The sequence below is a fragment of the Marmota marmota genome, unplaced genomic scaffold (assembly GCF_001458135.2).
Source record: "Marmota marmota marmota unplaced genomic scaffold, marMar, whole genome shotgun sequence".
Lineage (NCBI taxonomy): Eukaryota > Metazoa > Chordata > Mammalia > Rodentia > Sciuridae > Marmota > Marmota marmota.
Window position 1 is genome coordinate 13,484,183 of NW_026000221.1, and position 25,059 is coordinate 13,509,241.

The window sequence follows — 25,059 nt, forward strand, 5'->3', positions numbered from 1 at the left end:
CTGACCTTCTCCCCCTCCTTGTTTCCCTGTCCCATCTGTCTGCTTCTCCTGGGATCACCTCTCCAATCAGCCCCTCAGATCCATATGTTGACGAGGGTCTGGTCTTGCTCCCTTTTGTTGATACAGCTTCACCTCCTGTTTCTTTGGGATCCTGATGGGGTCATGCTAAGCCCAGGTACTGAGGGTGTTCTCCTTGGTCCCTATCCCTTAGGCCCCTGGCAAAAAGGTCAGCTTCCTTGTAAGAATGTGCAAAGGAACTTGAACATGCTGCCATTTATGGACATACCTGGATGGAGGAGATGGGAAGAACCAAGAGCCCAACAGTCACAAGAACCCATGGATCCCATGTTCAGAATGAGTGTTGGTGTGTGGGGTTCAAGTTGATATCAGCATGTGACTGGACACCATTACCATGAAGAGGAAACTCTGGAGAAATGGTATTAGCTAAATTGTGTGCATATATGAATATTAACAACAAATCCCACTATTATGTATGTACCATTATAATGCACCACTAAAAAGTATGGAGGGGCGGGTGGGAAAGAGAGGCTAGCGGATAGGGTTTCATCCTGAAAATGGAAGGCTTGAATGGGTTCGACCTCATGGCACATCCCAAGAGTGGAAGATAAGCCCAGGATCAAAATGACAAGTTTCATCTACAATTATGTGTGTCTGTGGGCAATGGCTTTCAAAGTGGGAGACTGGAGTGTCCTCATTCTTGAAGGGCAGACTTGTTCACTTTAACAGTGGCAGCAGCAAGCCAGCAGGTGGCAGTGTGGGCTCAGAGTGTGGGCAGTGGGTGCTGGACAGCTGACCTCAGCCCCTCCAACTGGGACTGGAGACTGGACTGGGGAAATGGAAGGAGCTTGTGCTTCCTTATCTCAGAGTCACCTTCCTGACCACTGGGCCCTGGTTGATAGCCAATCCTAGGGACATTTACACCAAGACAATGCCATGTTTCAGGGAGGTTAAACACATAAAAGGATCTCCTGGAAATCACTGACTACCCAAATACCTACCTCACAGCAAGTGACAAGGCTTCAATGACTCCTAATCCTGAGAAGGAACAGGATATGCCATCCAGGTGAAGGTGTATTTTCAGATTGTGGTTGTTTGAGGTTTCCTTTCCTTTCCAGTTTCAGCAGCAAGAGCCCCCCCCACCCAACCCATGTATTCTTGGAAAATGTCATTTTTTGCTACATTTTTATTGATATGATGTATTTATTTGAACACAGAAAAGATACATTGTTGCTTGTTCAGCGCCTAGTCCACAGGAACAAGAAAAGCTGTTCAGCTCCATCCTCAAACACTGAGGAGCAGGCAGGGATTCTGATCTTCCCCCAGCACTCTCTAGGGATACAGATTCAGGATGCATTTCTTAAAAGGGTCTCATCCCTGGGTGCATTCTGAAGGCTATACAGTACAACAGACTAGAAAACAGTACACCACAAAGTTGGACAGAACTGCTTGTAAACAAGGTCCTCCCCCAGGTGGAGTCTGGGGGCTCCAGGGTGCGACACACAGGACGCGACAATACCTCTGGGTGGACTCCTTTCAGCTCTGCACCAGAAGTAATGCTATTTCTACAGAAAATAAAATTCAAGATTGCCGTCTTTGCCACCCCTCTCCTGAAGAAAGGGATTACTGAATTGTCTTAGCCCTTCATTGGAGGAATTGAAATGTGGGGAGAAGGAGGGCTGGGGGCAGGGTTTGCTGTTAAGGATGGGCAGAAAAAGGGTGGGAAGGAGGGAGGCAGGGTAACTTGTTCCCAGCCATTGGCGATGTTGGCAGGGATACTCCTCAAAGATGCTTGAAGACCTCGGCAGGCTGGGTCTTCAGAAATCACCTAGGTTATGGACATGTTCTTGCTGGGGTTCAAAGGCCAAGATCTGAGCCTTTCTACAATGAGGCTGACCCCATGTATCTCCTTCTATGGCAGGACCCTGGCAGCAAGGCTGGGCACTGGTCCTCTTATGATGGCATGGTGGTTTTGAAGGGGCTCATACCCTCTTTATTCTGTATGTGCAAACACCCTGGAGAGGCAAGGCCAGGATATGTTAATGCTCCCAGCTGTGAGCTGCCACCCCGGATGACAGCACCGGCTCCTGGGTGGGGTTCAGCTCCAGCCCATCTGGGCTCAGGCCACAGTGGCTGGCTGGGCACATGCTAAATGAGGGGCCCTTATCTGCCTCATAGTGGTGCCCAGGCAATATTGTGGTGAGGCCACCTGGACTTCTTTGAAGACCCTCAGCCCTGGGCAGTGGTCGGACTGACATGGGAACTACTGTGACCCACCTGCACCACTGCACACTTACCAAGGGCACTGTCCACCTCTGTAGCTTGGGGTGGGCTTCTCAGAGAATTCCCCTAGCACCACCAGACTGAGGGTACTGGGTTAAGGGAGGTGCCTAGTGGGCTGTGAGGGCCTCTAGGTTGTGCCTGAGCCCCCAGACCTGTGTCCCCACCTTGTAAGCGGCAGGATGGTGATGTGGCTCTTCTGCCCTGGAATTGAAAGATAGGCACAGCACACAGCAGAACCTCACTGGGGCCTGCCCCACCTCCCACGAGAACAAGCCCTGGGGGAGGGGTCGGGGCAAGCAGCTGCCCTGGGGTGGTTGAGCATTTTCTGGAGGCAGAACCAATTTGGGCACAGCCTGGGGAGAGGGAAGAGAAAGCCAGTTTCCTACTTCAACTCTCTCCCCCAGCACCATCCACAGCAGCATAACCACCAGGCTGGGGAAGAGGAGACAGGAGGTCAGAGAGCTTCATTCATTTTTAATGAAACCTCTGCCGGTAGGTTTTGTGTGGGTGTGGGGGTCCCCTGTGTGTGCACACATGTCCACACACGTGTGGGGCATGTCTGTATGTGCACATGGGGTATGTCAGTGTGTATGTGTATAGCCACGTATATATCTATGTGTTGTGTGTGCATACTGGGGTGTGTGTGTGTGTGTGTGTGTGTGTGTGTGAGTGCCTATGTATGCCACAAGGATGTGACTCAGCCTGGAGGGACCTGTTGGAGCTGGTGGGCTGTGTCACTTAAACAATCCTCTCGGGACCAGAGGCTGGGGCTCGGGTTGGGGTGGGTGAGCCCTGTGAGGTCCTTGGTCCAGGCAACGGCAGCAGGCCCGATGGGGAGCCGGGTCCACACACGGCCTCATAAGGGGGCAGCATGTCCATGGAGATGGTGCGGAGGCCACTCTGGCCCCGGGTCCTCTGCTCCTGCTGGTGTCCATGGGGGCTGTGGCTGCTGCCTGAGTGGAGGGTGCCGTTCAGCATGGGACAGGAGTCAGTCAGCGAGTAGGGCGGCGGGGCGTCCGTGGGGACATACAGTTGAGTGGCCCCTGGCCCCACACATTCCTCGTAACTACAAAAGAAGAGGCTCCCTCAGGCTCTGCTAAACCTGGGCTCTGGGGAGTGGGTGTGGGGGTGTCTTTCTTATCTGAAGTGATGGCTGTGGACCAGGTTGGGCCTCATCCATGCTGGCTCCAGTGAGGCGCTGCTAAGAAAGGGGACCTCTGCACCCCTGAGACCCGGGCTTTGAGCTTGAATCAGGCCTCCTCCTGTTCTTTGTGAACTCACTTCTCTGGGGCTCAGATTCCTTAGAACAAGAGCTGCCTGGGAGACTTTCCAGGCTGGGCCATCTCTGTGGGTAGAAGCAGCTCAAGGCATTCCTCAGCTGTCTTCTAGCTTTAGGAAGGAGTCCCGGGGCCCCTCTGAGCTTAGGAGTGCAAGGAAAACAGCACCAATTGTCCCTCCCAGTGCCCGGGGGAGCAGGAGTGGGGGGAGCAGGAGGGGGAGGGAGCACGAGGCTGTCCAGGGCCTGAGGGTCCCCAGGTAGGGAACTGAGGAAGGCTGTGACTCCTCTCCCCTCTTCATGTGCTAACTGCTGGGGGGTCTGCCTATGGGTGGCTGGGAGAAGAGGACCCAAATGCCCCTAGGGAAGAACTCCCCTGGACAGGCCTGATCGCCCTGAGTGCAGGCTGGACACAATGACTCTTGTCCTGATGGATGTGATTCAGGCTTTGGTGGATCATACTAAGGAGCTAGAGCCTGGAGCCCCCATGTTAAGAGCAGAGACCCAATGTCCAGCAAACCCCTGTCCAGCCACCTCTTTTCTCACTGCTACTTTCTCTGGGGTCCTCAGGCGCAATGGACATAACATTCTCCCCCAGGCTCCAGGGCCCATTTCCTTGTCTGTAGAAAGGGGGTGAATAAACCCTACTTACTGGGTTTTCCTGGTGGGAAGAAGATATGGTGGATACCTGGGGGTGTGACCCAGGGTTAGGAGTCCTACTGATCCAGAGGCTATGCCCAAGGATGTGCATACCTCCTTCCCCCAGGGAGCTCAGTGGCTCTGGTCCATGTGGGAAAGGGCCAGCTGGGCCCCGAGGACACCACCTCTGTCCAGCGTGGCTTGTCTGAAGGACAGGCCAAGTGCAGCTGCTTCTGATTGATGTGGCGCGGCACAGGGAACTTCTCTGGGATCCGGGAAAGGTGGAGTGCTCCCTGCGCATTGGGTTTATCTCAGGCAAAAGGGGCACCAGGCTGAGTGCCTCTGCCTGCCAGGCTGGTTGGGTTAGTGCCTGGACAGAGCTGGGCAGGAGTGGGGGTAGGGTGGGAAAGAGGAGGGACATGACTGGGAAGACAGGATTGACCACACACACATACCAAGACCTGCCAGGCCAGGGGCTGGCTGAGCCTGCAGCCCCTGAGGTAGGCTGGCCTTGGGATGGGATGAGTTCTTGGTGTTAGATATTGAAGCTGAATAGATTTTTCTCCCTAACAGGAAATTGATCCCGCAGCCCCTGGAATAACTTAATACTCTACTGATCTAACTCCTCAGGGAGACACTTGGAGGAGCAGACCCCCAATGGGCTCAGGGTAGCTGTTATTCCCTAAACCAAGGGCACCCCTTCCTTATCCCTGCTCATCAGTCTGGAAGAAGCTCCGCTTGTCTTTTTTTTGGTGCGTCCTGGTGACATCTGCTGAGTCACACCCTGCCTCAAGGGGACTACTTGGTCAGGAGGGGTAGGGAGATGGCCATGCTCACTGAGATGTTTGCTGCGTTTGTGAAACATGCAGAGGGGTTGCTGTTTCCCTTGGTGTCCAGAGCCCTACCCTTTCACGGGCCCCTCCCCCATGTGGCCTCCTTACCCTGGCGGAGAATCTGGGTACAGCTCCCTGAGCACCGTGGCATCCACGTCTCCATCAGAGCTGATGTCCAAGGGCGGGGGCCAGTCCTCTGCAGGGCTGCAGGTGGACCGCATCCTGCGGCTTGAACGGCTGTACGTGTGTCCGTCGGATGCTGCAGGGAACAGACCAGCAGCCTGAGCCTTGGGCCAGTGCCAAGGACTGGCCTCCTGAGTCTACCTGAGGCCAATGAGGCTCTGCTGTCTCCATCTGACCATACTCTCACCAGTGCAGCTACCTCCAACCACTCAGCAACAGCACAGGCATGTGAGTGCCATCTCTGTGCTGGACATGGGGTCACAGGGAGGAGGAAGCAGAGCCCACCCTGTCCTGGCCCTGTCCTGGAGACAGCTGAGAACTGGGCAGTGTGTCATGAGCTTTGGCAGTCCAGGGGCTGTGGGAAAAGAGACAGACCTGACCAACTGGGAGGCTGGGGTGGGCTTCCTGGAGGAAGGGCTGCCTGGAGGATTAGCCAGGGGAAGAGGGCAGGCCGGAAGCCGGAAGCCTGAACAGCTGAGGCAAGAGGTGGATGAGAAAGGGAGTGGTGTGACCAGGGGTTGTGGGTAGTGGGGACAGGCTGGGGCATGAAAAATGTGGGGGAGAGGGTCCAGGAATGAGGGCTGCAGAGGCCTCTGGGATCTCCTTAGCCTTTCCTGCCCCAACCATGCGTCACTCCCTTAGGTGCCCGGGGAAGGGAGTGTAATGGATCAGGTGACTTCACATACTTTGTTTTCTTTTGTTTTTTCGAAACCACACATTAGCCCTGAAAAGTCCTGCAGCTAAGACGCACAGCTAACTGCGCTAGTCCAGCATTTGACCACAGAATGTCATTTTCTTGGACCTATCATATTGCTTAATGAACACAGCTGGAGCATCAGTCTCTCATTCTGCAGCTGAGATTCAGAGAGGCCAGGTAACTTGCTTGAGGTCACACAGAGAATGGTAGGGTCAGAGGGCAGCTGGATGTCTTAGCTTCTCATCATAGAAGTTTCTGGCAGATCTAGTCACGGGAGCTGCCAAGATGGCTGAGACATGCAGTCTACCCACCCCCAAGGGCTCCTGGAGACTCCCTCAAGGGGTGGGGCTTGGCATTGTGCCTACCGTACAGACCAGGAAGCTGAGGCTCAGGGTCACATTCCAATAAAGTAGGGAGTTGGAATCCATACGGCCTGTGTCACCCAGAGACTTCTTCCCACTCCCCTCATCTCCTTTCCCCACTCCCGATTTAACAGGAGTGGAAAGACCTTGATGTGAAACCATATCTGCAGGTCTAATTCCAGGATTATTTATGGGTGTGGAGAAAGCTCTCCGAGGCCAACATTCTGTACGTGTTCATTATCTGTGGCTCTGTCCCGATGGTAGGATCATGACCCTTAGTTTCTTCTTTATATCGTCTGTATTTTTAAGGCTTTCTATTATGAACACATATGACTTTTGTGCTAGGAAAAATGAGCCCAATATCATATGCTGTTAAAAAAAAAAAAGGGAGCTAAAATGAGATGAGTTTCCCTTCAGGGGAGCAGCTGAAAGATGGAAGTTTTGGAAGGAGTTCAGGAAGAAATCCAGGAAAGATCAAAGCACAAGACAACTGGGCGAGGACAGACCCTGAACCAGGACGGCTGGCCTCCAGAGGCCCTGCGTCCACCAGCGCCACGTTGCTGGGAAAGGTCTTGGGTTCAGGGGAGGTTCCACCCACAGGGGACGAGGCTGCAGCCTACCCTAGAGAGCCGGGGCTGTTTCCTAGACAAGGTGGGCAGCCCTGACAGCCAGTAGGGCCCAAGAAAACTGCTGCTGATCCCCTCTTCCTGGCCTGCTTTCTCTTGGTCCTCTCAGAAGCTGAGCATCTTGGGGAAACTGAGGCTGCCCTGAGCTCCTCTCCCAGCTCAGACCTCAGTCCAGAGGCGACCAAGTTCAATCCCAGACATTCGGCTGGGTAGAGCTCCCGAGGAAGAGCTGGGGAGAAACCAGTCCACTGTTTCCCCACCATAAAGGAATGGCCTCAGGCCTTCCTTATCCTCTGCCTCTCCTGATTCCAGGTTAGGGTACAGATGGGTCAGGCCTCGGGAGCCCCGCTTTCTGCCTCACGGAAGGTGAAATCTTTCTATGCCTCCTCTTTACCAAAATTAAGAAATACCTCAGTTCATTATTTAACCCAATCCAGGGTTACCCTCCCTCGACAGGCTCCAGGAGGGGGAAGGAGAACTTGCACCCACAAACTCCCACACTTTCTATCAGAGGCAAAGACTGAGAGGTGAAGCCAGAGGAGACAGAGGCAGCCACCACTAATGCTCTAGATCTTTCCATCTTATGAAACACAATCTCTTCTTCTCCCTCCCCCTCATTGGTTGGCTCCTCTCTGTCTGGCCAGACGACAGAAAGGCCCTGTGGGCAGCAGAAGGCAGACACTGTCCTGAGGACCATGGGGAGCCACTGAGTGGTGCTGAGCAGAGGATGGTTGTGATCATGTCCAATCCCTTTGGGTGCCTGGGAGGTCAGGCTGGTGGGTGGGCGGGTGAGGGCAGGTGGTCTGTGAGCAGGTTTTCTTGGAAGGAGAAATAATGAAAATAGTTAACTGTATGGAGCATGGAATTATTAGCCGGTGCTCTTCTTATATAGTCTTTACAATCACTTTTTGGGCTGGGTCCCTGTGTAAGCATTTTATAGACACAGAGAGGTGAGACAACTTTTACCCGGGTGCACAGTAAATGCAAAAAAAGTGGAAGGTGATTTGGATACTGAATCTGGTGCTTGTGAGTCCCCATGGAGGGGTGTCTAGGGACATTGGGGGAGGGGTGGAGGCAGCTGCACGGAAGAAGATGGGTAGGTAGATGAGATGAAGCAGCTAGTGGGTGTAGGGAGAGGACAGGGGAAAGTGTTGAGCTCTGACATGTAAGGGGCAGGAGAAAGAAATCCACAAAGAAGTCCCAGAAATAGCGGCCAAAGGGGCAGGGGACTGACCTGGAGGGTTTTGGTCCCCGGAGCAGGGGGGAAGTGTCTGAAAGATGGGAGACCTCCACTGTGGAAGGTGGGGGCTGTCTAATGTCACAGAGCGTATTCCCTCATCCCTGGTGTCCTCCGGAGGCTCTCAGCAGCCTCTGCGTATTCTCCAGAAGGCTGGAGGAAGGTGTGGGACAGCAGTGCCCCTGGACTCCCTGCCCAGGCCCCAGGGAGGTGCCAGAGCCAGATAACAGAAGTGGGGCAGGGAGGCAGGAGCTCCACAGGGGGCTGCTGTAGGTCAGCGAGGGCTAGCAAGGCCTGGCCCTGGAACTGGTGTGCCTGTGGCCTCCATTCACTCTGCCTGCTCTGGGGCTCAGAGCCGGGACCTTGCTCAGGAGGGTCTGGCCTGCCTTCAGGTCCTCAAGGGCCAGGCTGACCGTTCAGCCTTCTCTGTTGGAATCTCAGGGAGACCCCTGGCCTGCGCTCCAAGGTCTTGCTGTGAGGATGAAGCAAGGTGGCTTCTTCCCTTGCCCATGGTGAACTTCTGGGTTGGGCCCAGTGCCAGGTCCCAGACCTGGGTGGGGGGGGAGCCACATGCAGGCCCTGCTGTCATGAATGCCACATAGTCACCCCATGACCAAGGCACTGATGGAGGTGTGGGTACAATGCCAAGGAAGCACAGAGAAGAGGGATTTCCATTTGATTCTGGTAGGGGCCAGGGGGGCTGGAGATGCTTCCACAGGGAGGTGGCATTTGAGCTGGGCCTAAAAGGCTTTGGCCATTGGAGAGGATGGGGAACAGCAGTCAGCAGAGGGCAGAGTCTGGAAGGAGTGGGTCTGTGCTTGGAGAGGAGCAGCGGGGTACTGAAGGGGAGAGGCAGGTGGGCTGCCCTGCGTCTGCCAGGCTCCATCCTGGGGTGTGGAGTGGTTGAAGGTGGTACCTGGGTTTGAGGGAGGAGCCCTGCCTCCTCCCCAGGGTTAGTGCCAGGCTGTTGATGCCAGAGTGGGACAGGCCCATCCTCATCTAGGCAATGCTCTGACTTGTCTTCTTGGGCATCCTTGGCTCCTAGGGACTTAGGGGTGCTGGGCTGGCCGAGTCTCACACATGCATGCACGCTGGCCTCTTCCGTCCTCATTCCTGGTTACGGAGGGCAGCCCGCTAATCAGCTGTCTTTCTTCCCTTGTGGCCACTTTTGCCCCTGACACATGATAGCCCTGTGGGTCTTGCCTGAGGTCTGGTCCCTTGCTTTTGTCCTCCCAGAAGAGCAACAGCCAGGTCTGCAGGTTTCCTGGCTGCGGGAGTGTCTGCTGGACCCGCATGTGTTCCCAGGGTGGCTCCACTGGCATCTCCCCCAGTGCCAACTCCCCTCAGGGCTGAGACTGCCCGGCCTCCCAGGCTCTCTGCGCAGTGGTCGGCCCAAGGACTTTCAGGTCAGAGTGCCTGGGCTCAAGTTCTGGATCCATCACTTGCAGACTGGGTGATTCCAGGCCCATTACTTAACTGCTCCTAATCTGTAAATTGGGGTGACAATTAAAAGCCACCCCAGGACCACTGTGAGAAATTTGCACAATGAGATTATGCATAAGAAGTGCCAGGACACAGGGAGGGCTCCTGGCCCATCGGCCAGTGCTCCCAGGCCTCCCTCTGCTTGCTGGCTTCCGGCATCTCTTATTGCTAAAGGAGGCTCCTTCTACAGCCAATTAACTCAGTGGAAAGAAAACAGAAATATCTCATTCCTACCAGATCAGCAGGGCGTGCTGGGGAGGGCTGCAAAGGCCCAGGTTCATCAGATTCAATCTGTTTAAAAAACTTTTCTAGCAAGGTGTGGTAGAGCAGGCCTCTAACCCCAGCTACCCAGGAGGCTGAGGCAAGAGGATCACAAGTTCAAGGTCAGCCTGGGCAACTTAGAAAGACCCTATAAAAATATAAAGGGCTGGATATGTAGCTCTGTGGTAGAGTGCTTGCCTAGCATGTGTAAGGCTCTGGGTTCAATCCCCAGGACTGCAAAAAAAAAAAAAAAAAACCAAAAAACATTTCCCTTTGTTCTTTCGCCAGCCCCTGGAAGGGGAAAGCCCCTTAGGTCCTGTTATGGCTCTGGGCTCCCAGGAGGCTCACGTCAGTTCTGCATTTCAGGGTCTGGGCCTGCTTTGCTTTTCCCCACCTGGTGGGTGGCCTCGGATAGCAGATAGACCCCCGTGCAGCTCCTGGGCAGGGAGGTCTGGCTTTTTCCTGCCAATGGAAATTGTCTGAGAATTTATCTATTGACCCATCCACTCATTCCCATACCTACTCCCCTCTCCCCTCCACCACCCCCAGCTTTCCATCCTCCACCTGCCCATCCCATCTAACCCACTGAAGCATCCCGTTCATCGACCCATTCATCCACCCACTTGTCCATCCATCCCCTTACCCTAAGGCTGAACCATTCACTCAATCCATCACCCATTCATGCTCCTGCCAATCTGTTCCCCCAAGCAGCCCCCATCTCTCTCTCCATTAGAGGGATCCATTCGGCCTCCCTCTGGGTTTCCCATGCTAAAGGGAACACGATGGTGGCACCTGCGAGCTCTTCCTGATGGACCAAGACCTCTAGGAGGCCTTCCCTGACCACTCCACACCACGCCTGGCGGAGCCATGGCCTCCTGGACGCCTCCTGGGTTCAATCACAAATATGCTGGTGGCTGCAGGGCCCAGGGTGGGCAGTAGCTCACCGTAGCCAGGCTCGTACTCTCGGTGACGGTGGCGGTGTCGGCGGCGATGGTGGTGATGGTGGCGGTGGTGACGGTGGCGGTGACGCTGGAGCCGGTTCTGTCGGTCCCTACGGATGCTGCCCACGATGATGGTGATGCAGGAGAGGATGATGACCACCCCGATGACAGCGCTCGCCACCAGCACAGGAGACACGAGCAGGTGGCTGTGCTCCGAGCTCTCCGAGAACGTGGGGTAGAAGTAGCTGGTGCGGTTGTATCGTGCTACTGTGGACAGAGAGAAAGGACACTGAGCACAGGCCCGCCACACCTTCCTCCTTCACCCTGCAGCCCTGGGAGCTATGGATTCCTAAATCAATGGAAGATAGTCTGGGGTCCATCCCATGGGTTCTATCCTGGCGGCTTCTGCTAGGGAGCAGGGAAACAGTGCCTCACCCCACTGTCTGCAGGGGCTTCTGGTAGTAAGTGGGGGGCTGATTGCTCTTCCTCTCCTCTGAAGCCTCTGTCCCCAGCGTTCAACTTTTCAGACAGGAAAAGGGAAACACAGAGAGGGCAAGGGGACTTGTCCGAGGGCACACAGGAACTTAGTGTCAGAGCTAAGGCTCGAACCCATGACTCTCAGCAATGGGAAAGGTCTGTACTTCACCAAGATATGAGATGGAAGGTTCAACAAAACTTTATCCAGGTCTTGGGAAGGGGCAGTAGATACACAAGGTGGCCGTATTATCAGGATGGACTTGGCTGGCCTCAGGAGGCCTGGGACTGTGGGCTGCAATGACCCAGGTATGTCAGGGGTGGCTTAGACCAGGAAGGCTTCTCAGAGGAGGTGATCTTGGAGTGAGAGCAGGTGAGTTCAGGGAAGACAGGGGGTGGTGCAACTGGCATCCAGCCAAACCCTGGGTCCCTGAGAGCATTGCAAAAGGAAGCTCCTGAGAATGGCAGTGACTGTCCTTCCACAGAGATTAGATCATGGGATCTTAAGGGCTGGAGTGCTGGAAGGGGTCAGAATCAGCAGGAGTAGCCACAGCACCAGCTGCATTGCTCAGAGACAGCTACATCTTGTTAGTGAGTATCATGGAATTCTCTCCAACTCGCTTCTCCTGTTTCGCAGATGGGTGGACTGAGGCTCGTTGTGGGTGAACAGACCAGCTCACAGCTACCCAGTTACTCCATGGCACAGCCAATGGACTTCAGGGTCCAGCGCTTACTCCTCTCCACCATCCCCTGCCCTGCGTGGAACCCTAACTAAGGCTGCCAGCCAAGTCTCTGGCTTTGGATACTGATTGACCTCAGGGGCAGGAGCAAGCTTGGGGGAGGACAGACTATTCCTGGGCCCTGTTCTCAGAGGTCCCCTTGCCTGTCCTCCCAGAGCCCAAGTCAGAGCCCCTGTTGCCTAGGATCATGGGCATGTGCTACACAGAATCATGTGTGGTTTCCAGACATCACATTGGATCCCTCTGTGTCCTCAAGCTCAGCACATGGCTGGGCACAGCAGAAGTGCCCACTGCATGCATGAGTGACTCTAGATGAGCCTGGGTGGGGTGATGGCAGGCCTCTGTCTTGGATGCTAATAAGTAGAGTTCGGTGGTGACTTGCCTTGGTAGCTGTAGAAGGGCTTTTTATCTCAGCTGAGGGTTTGTGCATCTGCCGAGCAGAGGTTGGACATTCAGCTGTGATTGCTGCTCCCTTCCCATCCCTTCCCAGCACTTTCCTCAAAGCCTTGCCTGCAGCAGGTACAGCATCTTTGCTGGGGCTAGGAACGTGCCTTGGGGGCAGTTATGGGCCATTCTGGTGGCTTCTGCAGCCTACTGACCTGAATTGGGAGGGGCTGAGCCAGCAGGTTATCCCTGTGTGAGACCCAAGTTTGGGGCACGTGCCCCAGGATTTGGCTGGATGCCGGTTGCATCATGTTCTGACAGGAGAATGCCGGTTAAGTTGATTCCTGGGGTTCTTTGAGGGCCAAGCAGAGGCCAGCTTTCAGAGCCTTACCATGCACAGGCTCAGTGCTAAGACCTCAATCCATCTTTGGAGCTATTTATCCAATTCTTCCCACTTACAGGTGAGGACACTGAGGCTCAAAGATGTTGAATGACTTACTCACCCTCAGTCACTGAGCCAGCCACCCTCAGTCACCTCAGCCTGACTGAGCCAGGCCTCTCGGGTCTCCCCACTAACTGTAAGGAGGTAGGTAGGAAGCTCTTTAGTGCATAATAATAGCACAAGATGGGGAAGAAAGAATAGAGTAACTTCATTCTCATGGAATTGTTTGTTTAAACACGAAGTAGATTCTCATAAATTAAGAAGTACATGGTAACCAGTGAGAACACAACTCAGGCCTGGGGCCTGGGTGCCAGCAGGTTTACCACCACAAGAGCCTCTGTCTGGGGACTCCAGCTGGGACCTGCAGGTCCAGTGTCGGGGTTTCTGCAGGTTTGGAGGAGCCTGGGGTCTTCCTGCTGAGAGTGCTGGTGGCCCTTGTCTTGCTGCTACATCTCGGGGTTACTCCTTTGCATGAGTGTATCCCTGGTGGTCTCTCTGCAAGTAGGAGCAGCATTGAGATCTTGGACTGCAGCATTGCTGAGCCTGAGGTATCTGAAGCCCAGATCCGTGGGATCAGAGACAGAGCTGAGAAACTGTTGAACACTGGCAGAGACAGTTCGACTTTCCAGCAAGATTTATTTTATTTTATTTTTTGATTCACTAATCTCTCTACCATATTTGGAACAGGATGCTTTTTATGCATCAGTCTGTGGAGGACAATGATCTATGAATGGTGTTTTGCATTTTTGTTGTATTCTTATGTCTTTAATTTTTTCTCTTTGTTCATATTCTTCCTCTTGTCTATTTTCTTTCCATCTTTTCTCCAACCAACAGCCAATCTCTGTCGGCTCCTCTTCCACTCTTCCTGTGAATTTTTACTTCTAGCTTCTCTCTTCCTCCCTTGCAAATATTGTATACTACACTACCTCTGTTCTCTCATCCACCATTTAAAATTGTAAGTTATTTTAATAAATATTCTGTTTATACTATAGACAGTTATTGAACTCATCATTCTGGTTTAATGTGAGAAAGCAGTAGACACCTTAGTGGGAGCTATTAGGTTTAAGTCTATATATTGTGTATACTGGGTGCTATTGATATTGGTCTTACCAGTAAAGGCGAAGCGCTGGAAACCTTCAGGGACACTATAGGTATATAGGGTAGAATTTATCCTACCTTCGATCCATAATTTTAGATGGGAAAACACACTAACAACATGAAAAAACAAGGAATAGGGCTGGGATTGTGGCTCATCGGTAGAGTGCTTGCCTAGCACACACGAAGCCCTGGGTTCGATCCTCAGCACCACATAAAAATAAATAAATAAAATAAAAGGTATTGTGTCCAACTACAACTAAAAAAATAAATATTAAAAAAATCAGGGAATTAAAGTGCACCAAAAAAACCAAAATGCTTCAACATCAGAAGCCACTGATATCACAGTAGATGAAATGTCCAAGAAGGAGTTCGGATTGTATATAGTTAAATTGATATGTGAAGTAAAGGATACTATAAGAAGTGAAATCAAAGAAAAAATACAGGAAGTGAAAGAACACTTCAATAAAGAGTTAGAGGTCATGAAACAAACAAACAAACAGAAATCCTCAAAATGAAGGGAATCAGTAAATCAAATTATAAATTCGATAGAAAGCATCACCAACAGACTAGACCACTTGGAAGACAGAACCTCAGACAATGAAGAGAAAATATATAATCTTGAAAGTAGAGTTGAGCATGTGGAGAATATGGTAAGAAACCATGAACAGAACATCCAAGAATTATGGGATAACATGAAAAAAACAAATTTAAGAGTTATCAGAATAGGTGAAGGAGCAGAGTTACAAACCAAAGGAATGCACAATCTTTTCAATGATATAATAGCAGAAAATTCCCCAAACCTAAAGAATGGAATGGAAAATCAAATACAAGAGGCTTACAGGACCCCAAATGTACAAAATTACAGCAGACCCATACCAAGACACATTATAATGAGAATGACTAACACAGACAATAAAGATAAAATCTTAAAGGCTATGAGAGAAAAAAAAATCAAATTAAGTATAGGGGGGAACCAATTCAGATATCAACTGATTTCTTAACCCAGATCCTCAAAGCTAGGAGGTCCTGGGATAATATAGTTCAAGCTCAGAAAGAAAATGAATGCCAACCAGGAATTTTATTTTAATTAATTAATTAATTAATTTGCCTTTATGTGGTGCTGAGGATCAAACCCAGGGCCTCACACCTGTGAGGCAAGTGCTCTACCACTGAGCTACAGCTCCAGCCCAATCAACCAGGAATTTTATATCCAGCAAAATTAAGTTTCAGATTTGAAGATGAAATTAAAACATTCCATGATAAATAAAAATTAAAAGAATTCGCAACTAGAAAGCCTCACAAAATGATCCATGAGGATGAAGTGAAAAAAAAAAAGTAAAAACCAGCAAAGGGAGGATTTACACTAAAGGGACATTCAACCAAATGAGAAATTAAGACAAATCAAAAATCAGAAGTAAATCAAAATGACAGGGCATACAAATCATATCTCAATAATAATCTTAAATGTTAACAGCCTAAATTCATCAATCAAAAGACACAGACTGGCAGGTATTGGATTAAAAAGCAAGACCCAACAATATGCTGTCTTCAAGAGATTCACCTCATGGGCAAAGACATCCACAGGTTGAAGGTGAAAGGATGGGAAGAAACTTATCACACATATGGATTGTGTAAATAAGCAGGGGTTTCCATTCTCATTTTAGATAAAGTAGATTTCAAACCAAAATTAATCAGAAGAGACAAATAAGGACATTTCATACTTACTTCTTAAGGGAAGTATATATAAGCAGGACGTAACAATTATAAATATTTATGTCCCAAACAATGGAGCATCTATGTACATCAAACAAACCCTTCTCAATTTCAAGAGTCAAACAGGCCACAATACAATAATACTGGGTGACTTTATCACATGTCTCTTACTACTGGACAGATCTTCCAAACAAAAACTAAATAAGGAAACTATAGAACTAAATAATACAATCAATAATTTAGTGAGGGAGACCAACCTCTCACTTGACTGAGTTAACTCCCCTGCTGGGCGATGTGGCATCAGGAACCTATGCTGCTAGACTGCCCTGCTCTTCTCGGGATCCAGTGACTTGTGTCTTCCTGCCTGGGCATGTCTTTCTACAGCCCCATGGGTGGATCTAGGCTCACCTGTTCCTTTGTAATATAACCCCTTGCCCTGTTTAGGATAGAATGCTCCAAGGAAGTGCCTCGTGTGTGTCCCCTTCTCTTACTGTGTCCTTGGGTGTGGCCTACCCAGGTGTCAGTCAACCTGCTGACAGTGGACATCATAAAGATAGACTCAGCCCCCAGAAACCTGACCCCTTGCCTCATTTTAATAGCTTCTCCTCAATAAAAGGGGTCTCAGCACATTCTCTCTCTCTCTCTCTCTCTCTCTCTCTCTCTTCCTGTGGACCCTTAAGGTCAGAGGAGCCATCACAGCAACCCCAAAGAAAAAGGTCTTTGTGTCTCTTGTGTGGTTATTTCGTGCAGCCCAGTTAGCCCAGTTCCCCTGGAGTGACCCTTGAGCCTTTTAGTCATGAACAGAAACCCGGCAATTTAGACTTAACAGACATATAGAATATTTCATCCATCAATGAGCAAATATACTTTCTTATCAGCAGCACATGGCTTCTTCTGTAAAATAGACCATATCTTATTCCACAAAACAACTTTTAGTAAATACAAAAAACAGAGAGATAATACCCTGCATTCTATCAGACTACAATGGAATGAAATTAGAACTCAATGATAAAATAAAAATAGAAGCTACTGTAACAAATGGAGACTAAATAATATACAATTGAATGATGAATGGATAGTAGAAGAAATCAAAGATGAAATAAAAAAAATTCTTAGAGGTAAATGAGAACACTGATACAACATATCAAATTCTCTGGGACACTATGAAGGCAGTACTAAGAGTAAAGTTTATTGCATTGAGTGCATTCATTAAAAGAATAAAAAGTCAACAAATAAATGACCTAATACTACATCTCAAAGCCCTAGAAAAAGAACAAATCAACACCAAAAACAGCAGAAGATAGGAAATAATTAAAATCAGAGCCAAAATTAATGAAATTGAAACAAAAGAAACAATTGAAAAAAATAGACAAAACAAAAAGTTGGTTCTTTGAAAAAAATAAATAGAATAGATAAACCCCTGGCCATGTAAATGCAGAGAAAAAGAACACTCAAATTACTAAAATACAAGATGGAGAAGGATATATCACAATGGACACATCGAAAATACAGAAGATAATTAGAAACTATTTTGAAAATTTATACTAAAAAAAATAGAAAATGTTAAAGACATTGACAAATTTCTAGAGACATATGACCTACCAAAACTGAATGAGGAGGTCAGACATGATTTAAACAGATCAATTTCAAGTAATGTAATAGAAAATGCCATCAAAAGCCTAGCAACCAAGAAAAGCCCAGGACCAGATGGATTCTCAGCCGAGTTCTACAAGACTTTCAAAGAAGAATTAATGAATGGAAATTAGTGAACAGAGAATGAAAAAAAAAAAAAAAAAAACAGAGAAAACCAATACTCCTCAAAGTATTCTGTGAAATAGAAAAGGAGAAAACCCCTCCAAACTCATTCTATGAGGCTAATATCACCCTGATACCAAAACCAAAGACACACCAAGAAAAGAAAACTTCAGACCAATATCCATGAGGAATATAGATATAAAAATTCTCAACAAAATTCTGGCAAATCGCATACAAACACATATTAAAAAGATAGTGCATCACGATCAAGTGAGGTTCATCCCAGGGATGCAGGATTGGTTAACATATGGAAATCAATAAACTTAATTCATCATATTAATAGACTTAAAAACAAGAATCATATAATCATCTCAACAGATGCAGAAAAAGCATTTGACAGAATATAGCACACCTTCATGTACAAAACACTAGAAAAACTAGGGATAGTAGGAACATATCTCAACATTGTAAAAGCAATATATGCTAAACCCAAGGCCAGCATCATTCTAAATGGAGGTAAATTGAAAGCATTCCTGGTAAAAACTGGAACAAGACAAGGATGTCCTCTTTTACCACTTCTATTCAACATCATCCTTGAAACTCTAGACAGAGCAATTAGACAAAAGAAAGAAATTAAAGGGATACAAATAGATAAAGAGGAACTCAAAATATCACTATTTGCTGATGATTTGATTCTATATCTAGAAGATCCAAAAAAATTCCACCAAACAAATATGGTGAAAAAAAATCATTAAAAGAATTAAAATATTACTTGAGAAAAACAATCATTTGAAGCAAAAAGGAGAAATAGAGGAAAAAAGAAGACATAGACAATTGGTAAAATGGCAGATGTAAATCCAACTGTATCAATAATAATGTTAAATGTGAAGCAATTATACAATCCAATCAAAAGGCAGAGATTGCCAGGCTGAGCAGAAAACAAGATCCAACTATATATGTACAGTCTATAGGAGTCTCACTTGGGAACAAAAGTTGAAAATAAATTAAGTAGAAAATACGTATAGTATACAAATATATTATCAGGAAAAAATAGGCAGGAGATCAAAAAGAAAATATAAGACTTGAATGGCTCTATATGCAATTATCCCTAGCAGACATCTGTGGAACACTCCTCCACCTCCAGCAGAATATACATTCTTCTCAAGCACACGTGGAGTGCTTTCTAGAATTAACCGTATGCTAGGCCATAAAATGAGCCCCAATAGATTCAAAATGATTGAAATTACACAAAGTATGTTCTCTAATTACAATGAAGTGAAATTAGAAATTAGTAACAGAAAGAAATTTGTGAAATTCACAAATATGTAGCAATTAAACAATAATAAATAACAAATGAGTCAAAGAGTAAAATCATAAGAGAAATTTAAAATACTTTCAGATGAGTTAAAATAAAGATATATAATCTGAGGATACTGGGAAAAAAGAAGAACAAAATAAATCCTAAGCAAGAAGAAGGAAGAAAATAAAGATTTGAATGGAAATTAGTGAACAGAGAATGAAAAAAAAAAAAAAAACCAGAGAAAACCAATGAGGCCAGAAGTTGTTGCTTTGAAAAGATTATCAAAATAGACTAGGCTTCAGCTGGGATGATGAAGTGGATGGAGAGGAGAGAAGACTCAATTACTAAAATCAGAAACGAAAGAGGAAGAAACATTACTACAGACCTTACAGAAATTAGAGTTATCAAGGAACACTGTGAGCAATTAAATGCCAACAAATTGGGTAATTTTGCATGAAACAAAAAAAATTTCCTAGAAATACACAAACAAAGCAAATGGACTCAAGAAGAGATAGAAACTCTGAATAGACTTATAATTACTGTTAGGTTTTGGATCTTAAATGTTCCCCCAAAGTTTGCTTGTTGAGAGCTTGGTTCCTAGATGATGGTACCACTGTTTGTGTGTGTGTGTGTGGGGGGCAATAGACCCTTGGGGAGGTGGGACCCTATGGTAGTTCCCTGAGTCCTTGGCGGTATGCTCTGCAAAGGGTCTTGGGATCCTGGCCACATCTCTCTCTTCCTGCGGTGACTGGAGATCTACAAGTTTTGTTCCAACACTCATTCTTCATCATTGCCATCTATACCATGAGGTGATGCTCTCAAGGGGCAGAACTTGCCAACCTGACCCATGCCATTTGGACTTTGAACCTCCAAAACTGTGAGCTAAATAAACCTTTCCTTCTCATAAAGCCTCAGGTATTTTATTATAGTAACATGTAGTAACATGTTTGTCCTGACGGACACCTGGACCACTGTATGTCATGTCACCCCATGTGCTTTCACCAAACAGCACTCATTACAATCTCTGAACATCCCGTTTATTTATTTTTCACTTGTTTATTATGTCCTTGGGCTCCCAGGCCCCCTTACTAGACTGTTAGCTCCTTGAAGGCAGATGTTCCAACTGTCCTGACTTACTCACTGAATCAGCAGCGCCTAGTCAAGTGCCAGACACACAGTAGGTGCTCTTTAAGTATTTGTTGCATGTCAGAGCTTCGTTGGCTCTGGTTCTGTTTTACCATTAAGCTAGAATTCAGTTTCTCCTCTATTTTTTGACTGATTGTGACAGCTTGAGTTTTGGATAAAGTGCCAACTTTCCTTTTTTACTCCGTTGGTTGTCAGTTACTGTAAGCTAAGGTTTTCCATTTTTCAAGATTCACAAATGAAAGGTGAGGCTTCCCTCCATCTCTTTCACCCAGACAAAATCGCCTTTTCTGACCTCAACTTAGGAGCAGTCTAGTCCTTGGCTAGTTAATCTATAGCATGCTGGCCACCATTTCCTACCGATGCCAATGGCAGACATTACTAATCAACCGTGGCTCTCTTTCTGGCTCGTCCCAGAAGACAGCCTCCGCATCCTCTTCATCACAACACTCCATGCTGTGACTTCAACTGCCTAAAGCTGGTCATGAAGTGAAGCTTTTGTCCACCACTCATCCAGTGTGACACAGTCCACCATGCCAGCACTCCTGACCCAATGGCTACACTTTGCTCTCTATCATGTAGCCCCTTATCTTCAGAACCAAGGACAGGAATCTTGCTCACAGTGGGACTCCTGCCTGTTCTGTTTTGACCCCAGGTGCTGTGGCAGTCTGGAACACACGGGTCACACCGTGATCCAAAGTAGACAAGCTAGTAGGGAGCAGCAGGTACAGCAGGACTGTGGGTGCCCAGATTGCAAACCTAGGGGTGTGTGTGGGTGTGTGTGTCCCACCAGCATGAAGAACCTGTCCCTACCAGGTGCCAGCCCCATGGGGTCACCTTGAAGATGCCCCTCCCTCACGTCCCTCTGCAACAGATGAGAGCATCACCCTCATCTGGCAGCTCTGGGCTCATGACCAGTTAGTCAGGCGGAGATGGCTTCATCCCTGCCTGTGGAAGAAGCCAGTTGGTGCAGGCACCTCTTGCGTGGCGGGCTGGGACATTAATCTCCCAGTCATTGCGACCTGCAGAGGAAGGAGCTACTTTACATTATGAGGGAAACTCCTCCAATTTCCAACAGGGGGCCCATTTTATCAACAAGATAAATATGACTATAGAGAAATAACGTGAAGACCACCTCCCTTCCCACCCCTCCCTCCCTGAACCCCTGCACCAGCTGTGGCAAGGACAGAGGACGAAGCCTTGTCTCCATCCTGGACTTTCTTCCTAAAGCAGCCTATAGAGAGGTGCCATGACCAGCTGGAAACCCTATCTCAAGAGTGTCTCCTCTCTGAGATGCTGCCTCCCCCACATTCCTGCAGCAGTTACCATCTCCTGAGTACCTACTGTATGTCCTGCACCGTATTTGGTCCTTTTCATGCACTATATTATCTCATTTAATCCTTGTGATGGTCTTTGAGGGGCCCCCACTTAGTAGGTAAGGAAACAGCCTCAGAGAGGCTAAGTAGCCTCCTTAAAGTCATCCTCACCTGTAAGTGGCAGTGACAATGTCATCCACACAGAGGGGAAGCTAGCTAGACTGGCTCTCCACAGCCCAAGCGGGGTCATTTAAGACCTTCTGAATCAATGTAGTTCCTTGTCCCAGCCCTGGACCAGAAGTTCAGTGCCACCAGAGCTGACTTCTGCCTGAGACCTACGAACTCTGTGGGGGAGCCTTGGATCCCCATCTACAGAATAAGAATACTGCTAAGGCTGTCTCTGAAGCATGCTCAGGGGACCACAACCTGGAGCTAATGATCTCTTGGTAATGTCATTATATGGCATGGAGTACACTCATCTGAGTCTTCCTCTGTCCTGTGCCCTGCATGGTGTGGGTGCTGGGCCCGGTCTCCTGTACCCCCAGCTCTGTGCTCATGAACACTTGACCAGGGAGAGGTACCTATTATCATCATGGCAGGATGTGGGGGCCGGGCGTGGGGAGGCAGGCGCGGAAAAGCCAATATTCTATTCCTGGTCTTATCACCCACTCACTGTGTGACGTTGGTCATGTTCCTTGCCCTCTCTGGACCCGCTGACCTCATCTGAAGGGGCACTTGGTCTGGGTCAGTTCTCCTTTCACAGTGGGTGGGGGGTCTGAGGAGGACGGGGAGGGAGATTGGGAACCATGAAGGGAAGCGTTGAGAGAGAAGCCTGTGTTGGGGGCCGCCGTCCAGGGAAAGCAGGGAACGCGCAGGGGAGGGAAACCGAGGCAGACTCTCACTGCCAAGTCCTCGCCGAGAAGAGCATGTGGGCGGCTCTACAGTCACTCTTGGTACAGAGAAGTGCTTTTAGCAGCCCCAAGTTACCTGAGTGGCAGTGACAAAGGAGACACCATGGTGCTGAGTCAACATCTTTAAACTGCCAGTTTAAAGAGAGGCTGGTGAGAGGAGAAGGGCAGCCAAGGACTCAGATCTGACTGATGGCTCCTGTCACAATGATTCTGAGGACATTTGTCACAGGTCCACTCCTCTGGCAAATCTGGCCTTGATAGGGCACTGCTTCCCACAGCTAAAGTCTTCACAGGGGGGCCATGCGGTCAGGGGGGGAATGGAGAGGAACATCTCGTGGGCGCCATCTTCCTTCTGCTCACCGTTGGTGGGCTCCAGGCTCCATGGGCTTGCAGAGGGGCTGAGACAGGGGACATGCCAGGGCAAGTTTGGTTGGCTTGAACACTTCTGAGTCTTCTCCCTTTCTCTGTTGGGTGATCTCTCTGTCACCAAAAGGCAGAAGGAAGGAGAAGGCTGGGGGTGGGTCAGGGACTTCTCAGAAAGGGGGATACAGAAGGGCTGGGTCTTGAAGGATGGACAGGCAGAACAAGATCAGGGGAAGGAGGGAGGAACGTGGGAAGAAACAGAGAGAGGGGTGAGGTCCCTGCAGAGCTGGAAGAGGGGGCATGCTCCCAGGGTGAGACTGTGATGTCACCTTGAAGGCAGTTGAATGCTTCATCATTTGGGTGAGGAAGAGGGTACTTGATGTTTGGGATTCTTCCTACAATGGGGATGCATCTTTACAAGGAGTCAACTGATGTCATGTTAAGGTTCATTTGTGGCACTAGGGGTGGGTGGGTTACAGTGGAAAGGAAGAACACAAAGTCCTCCACTTATTCACCGATCCTCTATCAATTTATTCAGCTAACAAATTATCCACCCCCACTTGCATTTATCTACCTAGGAATCACTCAACATCTACTTAATCACCCTCTCATCCATTCATCCACCCACAATGCTTTATCCATCCATCCACCCATCCATCCATCCACCCATTCTTCCACCCATCCATCCATCCATCCATCTATCCACTAGCAATATTCACCAAATGCTTACTCCTTGCTAGTTACTGGCTATTACTACTTGCTAGTTATCTATAAATATAAGATGAAAGTGACTTATTCCACTATTAAGATATATCCTACCACTGAAATAAATTTACCAAATGACCCCCCTGCCTTCCTCTGCATATTCAAATTTCATAACTTTACTGTCTGAAAAGACTCAGAAGTGTTCAAGCCAACCAACCCTGCCCTGGCATGTCCCCTGACTCAGCCCCTCTGCAAGCCCATGGAGACTGGAGCCCACCAATGGTGAGCAGAGGGAAGATGGCGCCCATGAGATGTTCCTCTCCATCCCCCACCCCACTGACTGCATGGCCCCACTGTGAAGACTTTAGCTGTGGGGAAGAAGTGCCCTGTCATGGCCAGATTTGCCAGAGGAGTGGACCTGTGACAAATGTCTAAGACATTCACTAAGGGTTTTTTTTTTTTTTTTTTAAATCTCTGCCATGAAGAACAACTGATTTATTGGTTGGAAAACTCACTGAATCATTTTCAGAAAAACATTTTCCTTTATTTCTGCAGAGAAAATGGTGAACTGGCTGACATTACAGGACAGAGCCATTGCAGAGTGGACACTCCTCAGTTTCCTGCTAAAGGCTAGAGTCATGAGGGGTCTCAGCCTCCTTGTTTTTTTTCTTTTTTCTCTCATCACCATCTAGAGTTGGCTCTTGGGCCTTTTCCACATAGAACCCAGGATTTTATAACACCGATAGTCGCTGAGCATGCCCACCAAGAAGGAGGGAGTGGACTGGTTGAGAGGCAGCTGCTGGGGGCTGGCTGAGACCACCCATCAGTCAGGGGCATTGGTTCCCACACCCCAGCTTACAACCTAAGGCTCAAAATCATGGCTTAGAAAAGTGACCATTGACTCTAACGTGGACCTTCCAAGAAGCTCATGAGTAACTGATAGAGAAAATGTTAAATTCATGCACACTGCAAAGGACCCTCAGCTGCCCACCCACAGGAGGAAGAGCATGTATGCAGGATTGTGCAGAGGCCGAATCATCTGCACCGTGTTCTGTATTGGCAAAGTTTTAAGTCCCCCTGGAACATGCTGGACCAGCTTAGAGTTGTATTCCTGGGCCACTGTGGCTGAGAACTGTCTTTCTGGTGTTTTGCTTTGGTCTTATGCCTCAGAGCCCACTCTGAGGGGACTAGTTTAAGAAACAACTTTATCAAAAGTGCCTTGCTGGGGGCTGGGGATGTGGCTCAGCGGTAGACCCCCTCATCTAGCACGTGCAAGACCCTGGGTTCAATCCTCAGCACCACCTAAAAATAAATAAAATAAAGATATTATGTGCAACTACAACTAAAAAATAAATTATTTTTTAAAAAGTGCCTTGTTGCAGATATTGTCCACTAAACTGTCAGTATCCCATAATTGGGGCGCCATGTAGGAAATTTTGTCAAGATAAGAAGACCATGAAAACCTTTGCTTTTTCCAAAGAGCTACTTGTGCCCTAAGGACCACAAGCATCATGCAACTGATTATCTTTGCCTTTTTGCTTTGGCCCCCAGGATGCTCAGAGATTCTTCTGAGGCTCAAACTCAACAAGAAAAGAAACCAATCTTTTCTTGGCTTTCTGGTGCTATTTGGCTTCATTCAACCAAGAACATCCACAGATGACCTCTGTGAGCCAGATTGGAGGAATAAATCTGACTTAGGATCTGTGTGGATCACCATTACAGTATTTGCTGTTGTAGCTGTAACAAATCATTCTGATTTGGGGGTGTCTCTTGTGTTGTTCCAGAAAGAAGAGGACGCCCCTGGCAGATACAGTGTTGTAAGAGCCTGGCTCAGTGACATGGGCCAGTGTATTTTAGCATCTATGTATCTTAGTTTG

General features: G+C 48.5%; 1 protein-coding gene across 1 annotated transcript in view; it reads right to left on the reverse strand.

Moving 5' to 3' along the window:
* Positions 1-1,186: 1,186 nt before the first annotated feature.
* The window catches only part of Bean1 (brain expressed associated with NEDD4 1), a 49,204-nt gene continuing 25,331 nt past the window's right edge, over positions 1,187-25,059 (reverse strand). The window contains exons 3-5 of the mRNA XM_015488649.2: positions 10,842-11,105; positions 5,158-5,308; positions 1,187-3,367 (exon numbers count right to left, since the gene is read on the reverse strand). Coding sequence (XP_015344135.1) covers positions 3,040-3,367; positions 5,158-5,308; positions 10,842-11,105 — 743 coding nt within the window. The 3' untranslated portion in view covers positions 1,187-3,039. The remainder of the gene's footprint in view (positions 3,368-5,157; positions 5,309-10,841; positions 11,106-25,059) is intronic.